This window comes from Poecilia formosa, unplaced genomic scaffold (genome assembly GCF_000485575.1).
Source record: "Poecilia formosa unplaced genomic scaffold, Poecilia_formosa-5.1.2 Scaffold883, whole genome shotgun sequence".
Lineage (NCBI taxonomy): Eukaryota > Metazoa > Chordata > Actinopteri > Cyprinodontiformes > Poeciliidae > Poecilia > Poecilia formosa.
In genome coordinates, this window is record NW_006800822.1 from 58,682 (window position 1) to 72,095 (window position 13,414).

The 13,414-nt window shown below is 37.0% G+C and overlaps 1 protein-coding gene across 1 annotated transcript; it reads left to right on the forward strand.

The window, feature by feature from the left end:
• Positions 1–6,140: 6,140 nt before the first annotated feature.
• Positions 6,141–11,166, forward strand: LOC103131964 (lamin-B1-like). The gene is made up of 3 exons (XM_007543707.2): positions 6,141–6,703; positions 10,761–10,917; positions 10,996–11,166. Exons 1-3 carry the CDS (start codon positions 6,351–6,353, stop codon positions 11,149–11,151), a joined length of 666 nt encoding a protein of 221 aa, XP_007543769.1. The 5' UTR covers positions 6,141–6,350; the 3' UTR covers positions 11,152–11,166.
• Positions 11,167–13,414: the final 2,248 nt, after the last annotated feature.

Genomic DNA, 13,414 nt, shown 5'->3' on the forward strand with positions numbered 1-13,414 from the left:
CATTGTGGGAAGAATACATATTTCCTGTGACTTTTCATGTTTTGCTTACATAAAATTATTTGTCTGAATTTTTGAGTGTAAATTAAAATCTTTACTATGAAAATTTAAATTGTTTTTAGAAATTAACTATTACCAACTTTCTTCATGTTTTTTATTTTGGACCATGAGTGAGAACCCCATGTGCGAAGCTTATAGTCGTCGGTCTCGCTTTTCAATGGTAACACATATATCATAATATACCTGACAATATTCACAGCTACTCTGTGCTAGTGTTGGGTTAATTATGTCAGACCTGCTTATATCTATTTTTCATGACAAATTTGAAACGCTGGGTTTAAAGGGATGGGCACAGGTGGTAGGCCCCTTAAAATTTCTGCAGGAATTTTCTAGTTTACTCTATTTTCCTATGTAACAGGTTTTTACTGTTAATGAATGGGTAGCATATGTATAATTTACCAATTATTTTATAATTCCTTAGCTAACTGAAAAAATCTATTACATTTTATATGATGTTTTAGATCAAAATCTAAAAAATCCAAAATCACTTTTTTCAGTGTACCCAAGGTCACAGATTATAACGATAGTTTATTGGCGTAAGTGACCTTGAACATAAAAATAAAGTGCCACACTAGAAATTTGTCTCTCTAAAATACGGAGTAATAAAGAGTGAAACGATGCAGCTGTGGTCAGCTTTCTAATGGAGATGCTGTTTTGTGTTGACAGTGAACTACATAATACTAACTAGTTGTGATGTGAATTTTTTTTAAATTTGGATTTTAAAAAATCAAAGTTTGTGTGGCAAAAGCCACACAAACTTACACAAAGATGTAAGCCTATTGGCTTACATCTTTTGATTGCATTACCTAAATCCACAAGTTTTAGCATTTTAAAAGATAAGTGCTAGTCATGTCACAATTCAGACCTGTGCTAGTGGGTGGTACGATCTAGAAACAGACTTCAGATATGTTAAATGATCCATTTGATGTAATAACTTCCATAATGTTCCTAAAAATAGAAAGGGTCTGGATTCTTATAGGTTAAGTCTGGGTTCGCTGATTGGAGTTTTCTGGCTGATCGCTGATTATTGATCTTTAAAAAGCCTGACATGCCGATTCCACTTTTGGTCAAAACCAATTTTTCTTTGAAATGTTGCTAAATTCCCAACCCCACTAGGGACAAGGGCATAAGAAAGTGGATGGATGGATGTTGCTAAATATAGCAAGAAAGCTGCTGAGTTGGCAACAGTGGGATAACTACTTTTAACTGTAAACGAGCAGACATGACCTATTGGGCCGGTCTGTCAGCCAAAAGTCTGTCATGGCAGATCTGAAGAGGACAGTGGCTGATTTTTAGACCTTTGTTGAGGTAGGTAATACTGGGGGATAAGATCAGCTTCACATATCATCGATCTCCCAAATTCAGGAAATCAGCACCGACAAATCAGTTGGCAAATAAATGTATTCTATATAATGTCATATGCATCAGATATAATATAATTTATATAGAATATAATGTATTGGAATAAGTTTATAGCAGGTGTGCAAATTATCTGACTGTTGATTGGATCAATCAATGCAAAAAAGACATTTGCACTAATATGAAAATATTAGTGCAGGAATAGAGGGCCCCAAAACCAAATTTCACTAAGGGCCTAAGGACTGTCCTTGCATGAGATCAGCTATAGACTACGGCAGTATTGTATAAGGAGCAGCAGCTAAAACATTACAAAATGCAGATCGATTACAGAGTAGGGCATTGCGTATATGTACATGAGCAGTGAAAATGATACCCATTAATGCTCTTTTTTTTTTTTTTAAAGGTTTTGTTGGTTCTAGTGGCCTTCATCTGAAAGTAGCCCCACAGGAAAGAGGGCAATGAGAGAAGGGGAAGATATGCGGCAAACGTCACCAGGCCGGGAACCGAACCCGCGACCACTACAGCACCCCTATTAATGGTCTGTTAATGGAAACTAGAGTGACTCCAATAGAAATAAGAATAAAATTCTCTAGTATATTGGACAAAAATTAAAGTTGGTAAGGAAGATGATGTAACTTCAAGAATTTTACCACTGTCGGGAATACTCAAAATTCCAAAGTAATGACTTTCAATATATTGTGGACAAATGGGCTAAAATTTATGGATTAGAGGATAAGGAAATAGTGCGGTTTAATTTGATTAGTAATGTTCCTCCATGGATATTTCCAGAGGCAAATGTAGATGAGACTTCTTAAAATGAAAAATGATGGGAATCTAAATGAAGTAAGGGTAAAGACGGATGCATATTTAAGAAACTTATATTCTAATTAGCTTACAAAATATTCAGATGGTTCTAAGAACACAAAAGGATGTGGGTCAGAATAGAAATATTTATTCCAGAGTTTAAAATTTATATTTCCAAACGCTTATCAAACCAACTATCTGTTTTTACAGCTGAAGTGGAGACAGACATAGTAAGCTTACAGTGGGTAGAAGAAGTTTGACTAGATAGGATGGTTTGCACAGATTCCAAAGCACTAATAGAGAGCATTCAGGGAAAATAAATAATATAAAAATATTTAATATTAGAAATTCAGCACAATTTATTTGGATTACACTTGGGTGGCATTGATGTTTGGCTCTATTGAGTACCAGCACATGAAGGTGTAAAAGGCAATGAAAAGACAGATAAATTAACTAAAACGGCTTTAGAGGGGGCAATAACAATTACAATTTCTTTTGGGGATGAGGAAGAGAATTCAGTTAAGAATAAAGAAATAGAATTATGGCAAAAAAAAAAAAATAGGAATGAAAATAAAAAAAGGAGTTTATATCAAAATACAAATGTTAGTGTCAGTTAGAAATATTAGTGAAAGAAACGGAAGGGAATAAATAATGAGATTGAGTCGGTCATACCTATGTAACAGACATTTTATGTCTAATTGGGAGAAAAAGATGATAAATTTGAAGGATGTGGAGAAAAAAAAAAGTAGAACAGATATTGATGAATTGTAAAACGTGAGCCTGAAAGGAGGCTGCACAGTGGCGCAGTTGGTAGAGCTGTTGCCTTGCAGTAAGGAGGCTCTGGGTTTGATTCCCAGCCTAGGCCTTTCTGCATGGAGTGTGTCCTGTCTGTCTCTGTGTCACCCTGCAACAGTCTGGCGACCTGTCCAGGGTGACCCTGCCTCTTGCCCAGAATGTTAGCTGGAGATGGGCACCAACAACCATCCCGACCCCACTGAGGGACAAGGGTGTAAAGAAAATGGTTGGATGAGCCTGAAAGGAAGAGATTGAGAAGGAGAGAAAAAGAATTGAATTTAAAATGAATACTAGGAACAGAAGAAAAAGTAGTGGATATTTACAGATTAATTTCATTTATCTTAATACAAAATTAAAAAATAGAATTTAATGGATGTAGTGTTGCTACTCACTTGTGTAGAGTAGGTGGCGGTAGGCACCTGAAAGTTGCTTGTGATCTGCCATTATATAAAAGAAGACCTAAAAGAAAAAATAAGAAACGTCGCAATACTCCATTAGATTTTAGTAAGCATGTTTGTGGAGATGCATAGTGGGAAAAATTGATCAGTTAATGCAATACAGGGAAGAGAGAACACTAAAAGGAAAACTGATGAAATTTTAAGAAGGAAGGAGAGCAATACTGATGATGAATTATCCTTCCTCTATTGGAGAACTGAAAAGAGCTTTGGATAGAACTAGGAATCATGCTCCAGGTCAAGATGAAGTCTGTTATATTATGCCAACACATGTGAGTGATGACATTTTAAATAAATTATTAATTTTATATAATAAGATTTGGAAAGAGGGGAGTCTGCTTTGTAAATGGAAAGAAGCAATTGTTACTCCACTAAAGTAACCTGGGAAAGATCTTAGTAATCCTGGAAACTACAGACCAATTGCTTTAGCGTCTAATATGTGTAAATTAGGGTTGGGGAGATTAATACAATATTTGGAGTCAAGAAATACAATTGCTCCTTATCAGAGTGGCTTTTATAGAGGGAGAGGAGCAACAGATCCTGTTTTATGTTTAGAAGATGATATTATAAAAGCTCAGATTAATAAGGAAACTGTTGTTGCTGTGTTTTTTGATGTAGAAAAAGCATCAGATATGCTATGCAGGGAAGGGTTAATGATTAAATTACATCAGATAGGTATAGGAGGTAATATGTTTGATTGGATATGGGATTTTCTATGTGATAGAAATATTCAAGTCAAAATAGGATCTCATGTTTCACAGTCATGTAAAATAGAAAATGAAATTCCTCAAGGAACTGTGGTAAGTCCAACATTAAAGATATTTTTTAAAGAATTATCTATTAGTTTTGGCAAGTCACTTTTTGCTGATGATGGAGCATTATGGAAAAGGGGGAGAAATGTAGAACATCTCATCTTAAAACTTCAGGAAGGTATAGATAAAGTGGGTAAGTATGGGGTAGAGTGGGGCTTTAAATTTTCAATTGAGAAGACAAAAGTAATGTTTTTTACAAATAAAAAAAACTGTGGTTGATAAAAAGTTGTATTTCTATGGGAAAGAGTTAGAAAGGGTTAACTGTTTTTGTTTTTTGGGAATAGTTTTTGATAAGAAACTAACTTGGGAAAATCACATAGCACATATGGAGAAAAGTAAAAAGGTTCTTAACATTATGAGGCGTTTAGCTGGGTTGACATGGGGTGCAAATTTTTGAATCACTTAAAAATATTTGTGTCACCAATTTGATCAAGAACAGATTATGGGAGTGTGGTGTATGGTTCAGCGGCTAAAACTAGGTTAAAGAAATTAGATGTTATTCAAGCCAGAACACTGAGAATTTGTTTAGGGGCAGTTAAATCAACTCCAGTATGTGCTTTACAAGTAGAATCAGGAGAAATACCATTATGTGTCAGAAGACAACAGATAATGATTAATTATTGAATAAATTTAAAAGGACATAATGAAGATCATCCAGTTAAGAAAGTATTAGAAAATTGTTGGGAAAAAGGAAAGGTACAAATTAATAGTTTTGGGTGGGTTGGGGATAACAGAGCAAAAATATTTAATGTAATAAAGAATTTAGTCCAACAGTATTGTGGCCTTTGAGACCTACATGGACATGGGAATATTTTAATGTTGACAGATCATTATCAAATATTAATAAAAGAAATACTGTTTAATAGATATTTGTCAATAATTTTATAATCAAATACAGAATAAATATGATTTGCAAATTTATACTGATGGTTCGAAAGACCCCAAAAATGAAGCAACCAGTATAGCAGTAGTGATTCCTGATTTGAAGATTAATATTTCAAAAAGAACATCTACTTATTTGAGTATATGTATGCAGTAGAATTGTGTGGTATATTATTAGCTTTAGAATAGGTGGAGGATACCAATCTAAGTAAAATAATATTTAGTAGTGATTCATTATCTGCATTGTTGAGTATTGAAAAGGGTTGTACAAATAATCAAAATATATGAGATTATGGCTGTTCATCATAGGATATGTGAAAAAAATAAAAATGTAATATTATTCTGGACTCCTGCTCATGTAGGCATCATGGGTAATGAAAGAGCAGATAGGTTGGCTGAGGAGGCAATTAAAAAAGAAGATATTGATATGCCAATAAAGTTATCTAAATCTGAAGGCAAAAGTATAGTTTGGAGAGAAAGCAAGAAGATATAAAAAAATTAGATGGGATAATGAAATAAATAGAAGTCATTTATATAGGATACAAAGTACAATTGATGTAGTGAGGGTCAGGGGAATAAACAGGAGGGAGGAGATAATTATAAATCGAATAAGAACCGGGCACAGTTTTTTAAATGGAACTCTTTTTAAGATGGGGAAACATCTTACTGGTTTATGTAGTTGGTGTGATACTGTAGAAACGATGGAACATGTTTTTATTAGTTGTAGAAAATATGCAAATCAAAGACGATTATTAAAAACGGAATTAGATTTTAATAGGGAATTGAAATTTGAGAATGTGGTTGATCAATTAAATAGTATTGAGGGGAAAAAGAAGATTTTACGTTTTTAAAAAAATACTGTGGTCTTCATGAGAATTTGAGGTATAGATATTGGGATCCAATAGATGGCAGTAATGCAGCAATAATGGATGCAAGTTGCCGTTAAAACCTAAAGAAGAAGAAGACGATACTCCATTGGCCAGCAGGATGATACGTAATATTTTCAACGAGCCGCCATGTTAGAAAGCCAACCCCTTTCTTTCATTCGGTGAGGAGGAGACTGCATATACTTTAAAGAAAGAAGCGGCAGTTTAGAGGTTGAATCTGACCAAACGCACATTTATAGAAGACATATTTGTTTTGCCAGGGTTCTTGAACGCTAACAGTGACTTAGCCGCTCTCCACAATGGCGACTGCAACTCCCACCGCCCACAGAGGCACATGCGGCGGCAGCGCCACACCGCTAAGTCCGACCAGAATAACCAGGCTGCAGGAAAAACAACAGCTCAGAGACCTCAATGACCGTCTTGCTGTTTACATCGATAAAGTTCGTAGTTTAGAGTCTGAGAATGACGTACTTCACCTCCAGATTAGCGAAAAAGAGGAAACTAGGAGTCGGGAACTCGGTGGACTGAAAGCACTGTATGAGACGGAGCTAGCCGACGCCAGGAGGAGTTTGGATGACTCCTCCAAGGAGCGGGCCTGGCTGCAGATTGAGTTGGGAAAGGTCAAAGCCGATCATGAACATCTTCAACAAAAGTAAGCTATAAATTCATGCTGTCATTCTGTGTAACACTTACGCAACTCTGCAAATGCTTCACAAAACGCATTACTCAAACTTTCGAGCCACTTTTGAAACATTACACGGTCAAGTGAATCTGGGCGTTAGATTGGATGTTTGCACTGGGAACGTCATACGGGTTCAGCCTAGATAAAATTGGTTTAGATTTGATTTGATAGTTTGAAATCCGGGAGCTAACTTCAACTTCAATGCTATGGCGTACGCAAGCTAAATTACCGTAGTGAAGTTAGTTTGAAGTTGGATATTGGATATTTGCGCTCCGCGGAGTAAGCGGTGTCTAGCTTAAGGGTGATCCGATTCATGAACGCTAATTTCGGCCAGCCGTTCTCGACCGTTCCCCCTTCAAACGCTTGGAGGTTCACTTGGGGACTGTCAACAAATTAAGTCATTTTAAATATTTTTAATATTACAAAAATATAGTTTTCTTTAACCGCTTTCAAATCCTTTCACCGAATGACTCAAAATCATTTTGAAATTGTTCTAATAGACTGGACAGATGAGGCACACTCATTTTTCCTCCATTTTAATCTTTTTGTATATTTTTTTTCTGTAATTTTATATTAAAAAATACAATAAAGGTTTTCAATAGCTTCCTTGTCATGTTACCCACTGATAAAGAATAAAAATGAGTGTGCCTCATCTCTCCAGTCTATCAGATTTGAAATATTGAAAATGACTTAAATTGAATAAAAATTAGTGTGCCTCATGTAATAGCATGAATTACAACTTTTTTTTGTGTCAGTTTGTCACAAGGCAAGACATCTTTATATTTGTTCCAAAGGAGTGTTTGGCTAGGAAATTTGTTGACAGTCCTAAGTGAACCTCTGAACGTTTGAGGGGAGAGAGTGGAGAACAGCTGGCCGAAATTAGCATTCATGAATCGGATCAACCTTGAGCTAAACGGCCCTTACTCCGCGGAGTGCAAATTTCCAACTCGGAACTAACTTCACCGTTAGTTCCGAAAGTAATTAACTTTAGATAGTTATTATTGGTTCTGTATTGTAAAAAGAACAATTTTACAGAAAGTTCCTTTGAAATATCTTTTGTAGCAGTAAGCACATTCTATTTGATATGTATTCTTTTGTACAACACTCATTTATTAAATGAGTGTTAACATAAATTAGTTTGTTGCTTGATATTGTCTTAAATCTGATCGTAGAAACTGTCACACTGCAGCTGTTGACAGCAGTAGCAGAGACAAAAAAAAAAATCTGCAAGGGGGACAATACTTTCTTCCAGTACAGTATACGGAAGGGATGTTTGCAGTTACCATATGTTGGGTCTTATTCTGGTCTTGACCTGGATAGTTCACAGTAGGATGTTAATTTTGGTTCACTGAAACAGGAGTGGTATCTAAGGGTACCAGATTGCAGGGGCGCTAGGGCAGTCATCCAGCAGCCTACCATGTTTTTGAGTTAATAAGGCTTGAAATCGACCTTTAAAATATCACAAGACGCTAATGTGACATTTAACAATACCTGAACTCCGAAACATAACGTCTTAAAAAAGGTACAAAAAAAAAAAGATTACATAAACAAAGCTTTGCCTGGTGAGAGCACAAGTAAAGCCTGAAGTATGAAGAGAGAAATTGTCAGTTTTCAAACCCATCTTCTCCGTTGCTGTGTTTGGCTGAGAAGCAGGTAACTAACTATTGCATATCCCAAGGAACTGCTGTGTTTGTAGTTGCAGAGTTGAGAAGTCATTCAAGTTTCATACACTCATCAGTTTCCTACTGTAGATGCAATTTTAAGAGACAACATGCAAAAAAAAAAGTTCAAAAGCTGCATCAAATACTTGTAGAAGCAATCAGGCAGCAGCCATGACTGACAAATCTTACGGCTTTCTCGTGTCATTGTCGCATTCTAATTTAAAGTCATGTAGGAAACTCCTCATTGAAACACTTAAATGAAAAAGCCGTTTTGGCTTTGGGAACAAAGTTCTGACAATGTTAGGCAAATAATCACTGACAATGCAACACATTAAGTAATCGTACTTAAGGTACTTAAGTGCTCTCCAGAAGATATACAAGTTACTGTAAGGTTTCCCTCCAGAAAACTTGCTAAGTCCGTTGGTTGGGTCGCTGAGTCGGTGCACTGTGTTTTTGTATTAAACAATGTTGAGTTGAAATGTAAAATATTACTGGGTAATTGCATGTTGGAAAACATTGCTGCCTTCCGAAAGACTGGCAACCTGTCCAGGGTGTACCCTGCCTCTCGCTTGAAACGTTTGCTGGAGATGGGCAAGCAACCCTCAAGGTTGTACAGAAAATGGATGGATGGATGGATGGATGGGAAGACATCACCAATGAAATTAGTTTTAAACCTACAACTATAGACTCTTAAAAACAAATTCAAAAATACTATTAAAATTAATATCATTTATTGGCACTTCTGTTTAATCCAAATAAGTCGGCAGTTGGAGAAGGCCCCCTGCTAATATTTTGAACACACACCACCGATATATAAATGTAACATTTATTGAGAATATCAATACTGCTAAATTTGATTTAATGGTTTTAGCATACATAAACTAAAACATTTTAAGTTTAATATTTAAATTTGATTTTAAGGAGCTGGTAAGTTTATTTCAGAAAAGTTCAAAGAACAATATTCATAGTTGGATTGTTTTGTTACCACAGCTACAATCTGATGCTGTGAGTTAATCTTTGAGTTTGAGCTCTGTTTGTTCACCTGTACAAATTAGTAAACTACAATTATAGCTTATTACATTTTAGGTTGGCCAGTTAAACTACTCCCCCTCTCCCAGATTTCACTAAATCTAACACAGAAGCTGTTAGAGATGCTGATGTTTTTAGCATGAAGATGGGCCCCCCCAAGTCAAATTCTGCTCCAGGCCTCAGACAGCCTTGGGCCGGCCCTGCATGATGAGTTAAATCCGCTGCACTGCAAGCAGAGATGAGCAACAAACGGGAGATTTAATTTAATGCTGCTAATATGGCTTTAGTAGCTCTTCCATTTCATGTCTGTTGAGTTTTTAACAAGGGGACACAGAAACTGTTTTGGTCGGTCCAATTTATGGGACTAGTTTCTCGGATCTCAGCGGACATTAACTCTGTTTGACTAAGTGGACAATGCATTTGATGCATCGTTTAACCGTAAAAATATACTACTGTTACTAATAAAATAATATAACACCAACGTGACGCGTGACTACGAGGAGAGCGCGAAAACTCCTCACCGGGCTGAACCTGCATGATGAGGTTAGTGCTAGTTTGTTAACTACTAACACACCGGCCAAGCGGGAACATATACATAAATTTTATCAGTGCAGACAGAGCCAGGTGCTGGGCAGCGTGTTGAGATGGAAATGCTGCACAAAATTCTTTGTCCACAAATATAAATCATTCTCACCACTCCCTCAACGCACCTCTGAAATCACGACTACAAGTTATTCCTGGGGTTCACAGAGAGCCTGCACAACCAGAGCTAATGCGGGGGTTTTAAACTCCTCCCCTGATCAAAAACTCTGGAAAGAAACATAATTCCTCACATGGGGTTGATGTAAATATCCATACAGGTCAGCCTGTGTCCAGTTTGAATGAAAGGAGGCACGTGCGATCCGTGGTGCGGTAAACTTAAGACGTCTAACTGCAGCAGCCCACGAGGCAATGCGCAGAGGCAACGTGCAGAGGCGCCAGGGTATGATTGGTCCGGCTTTAAATGCATAAACTATAAACCTATCTTCTCTAAAGATACCTTTTAGGAATAAATCTGCTCCTAACATCACCCAAACGCTCAGAGCAACAGAGACAGAGTAAAGCCTGGCTTTACTCTGTGGGGGAAACCCTGGTTAATGGTTTCACAGTTTTCCTAATGATGAAGACATTTCTTATAAGGCAGTAAGTAAGTTTCTGCACTTTTTTTTATTTTTATTGCTGTTGAGTGCAAAGCATTTTTAATTTTATCATCTCGTTGATATCCAGATGCACTCTGATAACATATGGACAATTGGGGGGAAAATTACTCTCTAATTTCACCCATCTCTCTATACCAGCTACACTAAAAAGGACACAGATGCTGCAGCAGCCGTGGCCAGATTGAAGGAATTGGAGGCTCAGCTCAATGGCAAAGATGCAATGCTGGCTACTATACTATCTGAGAAAAGGGGGCTGGAAAATACTCTATCTGAGCTGCAGGAACAACTTCAGGAGGTAAACGCATAAATTATTTTGAATGTGTATTTTTTTACTCCGACATAATCACATACTCCAGACGGTGTTTCTTTTCAGATGGAAACGGGTCTTTCTCGGGCCAAGAAGGAGCTTTCTGATGAGATGCTTATGCGTATTGACTTGGAAAACCGTTGCCAGAGTCTGGCAGAAGAGATGGACTTCCGAAAGAGTATGCATGAAGAGGTGAGGATGGCACTTGTCATGTTTGTATAGCTTTGTAGTGCACATCTGTGGTTAGTCGGGTTCAACTCATTTATTCATTCTGGAACTGAGCCGTTCAGGTGAACCTCTGGAGATGATGGACAACCTTGACCACTTTCTTAATGAGACTATCAGAGTATCTTCAGTCAGAGGCTTCTTCCAATTTGCTGTAACACAGATCACTACAGAAGCTCTTTCCTGTCCACAGCCTTTACCATCTACAGCAACTCTTGGAAGACTTTTGAATTATTTGAGTTATAACAACCTTTAGATATATTATGACTTAAATAATAATTAAATTACTACTAATAATTAAATGATAATTAAGGACTGCACAGTGGTGGAGTTGATAGCACTGTTGCTTTGCAGCAAGAAGGTTCTGGGTTCGATTCCCGGCCCGGGGTCTTTCTGCATGGAGTTCGCATGTTCTCCCTGTGCATGTGTGGGTTCTCTCTGGGTAGTCCGGCTTGCTCCCACAGTCCAAAAACATGACTGTCAGGTTAATTGGCCTCTCTAAATTGTCCCTAGCTGTGTGTGTGTGTGTGTGTGTGTGTGTGTGTGTGTGTGTGTGTGTGTGTGTGTGTGTGTGTGTGTGTGTGTGTGTGTGTGTGTGTGTGTGTGTGCGTGGTTGTTTATCCTGTCTGTCTCTGTGTTGCCCTGCAATGGACTGGCGACCTGTTCAGAGTGACCCCGCCTTTCGCCCTGAACGTTAGCTGGACATAGGCACCAGCAACCCTCCCGACCTCACTAGGGAGAAGGTTGTTAGAAAATGGACAGATGGAAATAATAATTAAAACATCAACTCAAACTAATATATTGGTATAGCCAGTGCAGCTGCACTGCTGTTAAATTCAAGAAGACTTTCTTAATCATATTTAGAGTTGATGTTGTAATTATGACACTTAAACAATTCAAATGTCCCTTTGTTTTTATCCTACATTAAATAAAAAAATAAAAAAATATTTACTGAGTTATAACTCTGTAAATATATTTTCTTTACTTTTATTTATCCCAGTTTGTCACACTGATATCAGAGATCTCAATGAGGGTCCCATTTACAAGAGATATATATTTGGATAAACCATCAAAATTACAAATACAACAAAATGAACAATTAAAAAGAGCAAGTTTCATAAGAAAATTTCTCTTTTTGACTTAAAGGATATTTAAATTATCCTAAAGGAATCAAAGTGGAAAACTTCAGATCCTGCTGTAGAGTGTTCTATCTTGATGGAGCAGAGTCATAATAAAACATTTTCCAAATTCTGACCGTACTAATGGATCAAAGAAGGTGAGCTGGTCCTGAAAGTGTAACCCGTCACTGGACTATCTTAGTTCTCAAGGGCTGGTGTCCTGCAACTCTTAGATGCCTCTAGGGCAGCACACTTCAATCAAATAGCTAAACCACTTCCTAAGTGCAGTCAAGTTCTCCAGAGCCCTGCCAATGACCTCATTATTTCTCTCTAGTGTGTTGCAGGACACCCGGAGTTGCCCACCCCTCGTCTAAGTGAAAGGTGTGATAAGTAGAGTGGGAATAATTCAAAGATAGTTTTAGAGATAGAAATATACTAGTGCATGAGTCTACAAATTTATATTGATGGCCAGTTCACCTGAGAATATAAATTACAGTTACAACAGGTGTAGACATGAGTATTCATATAAACATCACAGTAATCTAATAAGGGCAGAAATGTCATTAAAACAAGAGGTTTTCTAGCACTGAAAGAAAAACTAAATATTTCTAAAGAAAAGGTCTAGTTTAATCTTTAACTTCTTTACAACATTTTTAATGCCACGTAGATGAAGGCTTGTCAACTTGTGCATCTTAACATAGTCAAATAGTATTCCCGTCATTGTTTTTAGGAAGGATTTGAGGAAATTTCTTCTTGTTGGCATGACCTTTGTCTTTACATTTAGGACTAGTCTCAGCTGAAGCTAGTCAGTTTTAATGAGACTGAGGGTCAAATGTAGGTGCCCAAGCACAACAGAAACAGTTTTTGCATGGAAATAAAGAGTGTCATCAGTTTTTCACTGACACCTTTTACATAAATTGAAAACAGAGTTGGACTTAAAATAGAATCCGGTGGTACTCCTTTTATGATCAAGTAGTACCACCTGGTGCATGCATTGTCTACAATTTGACAGATAATTAGTTAGATTCAGAGGTAGGGTTGAAACTATCCCATGAGTAATGCGAATACCTCAATCATTAAAATTCCTTGAGGAAATTTATCTGCCTCGAAGCTTCGTTAAGTTATATTTTATTATTTAATAC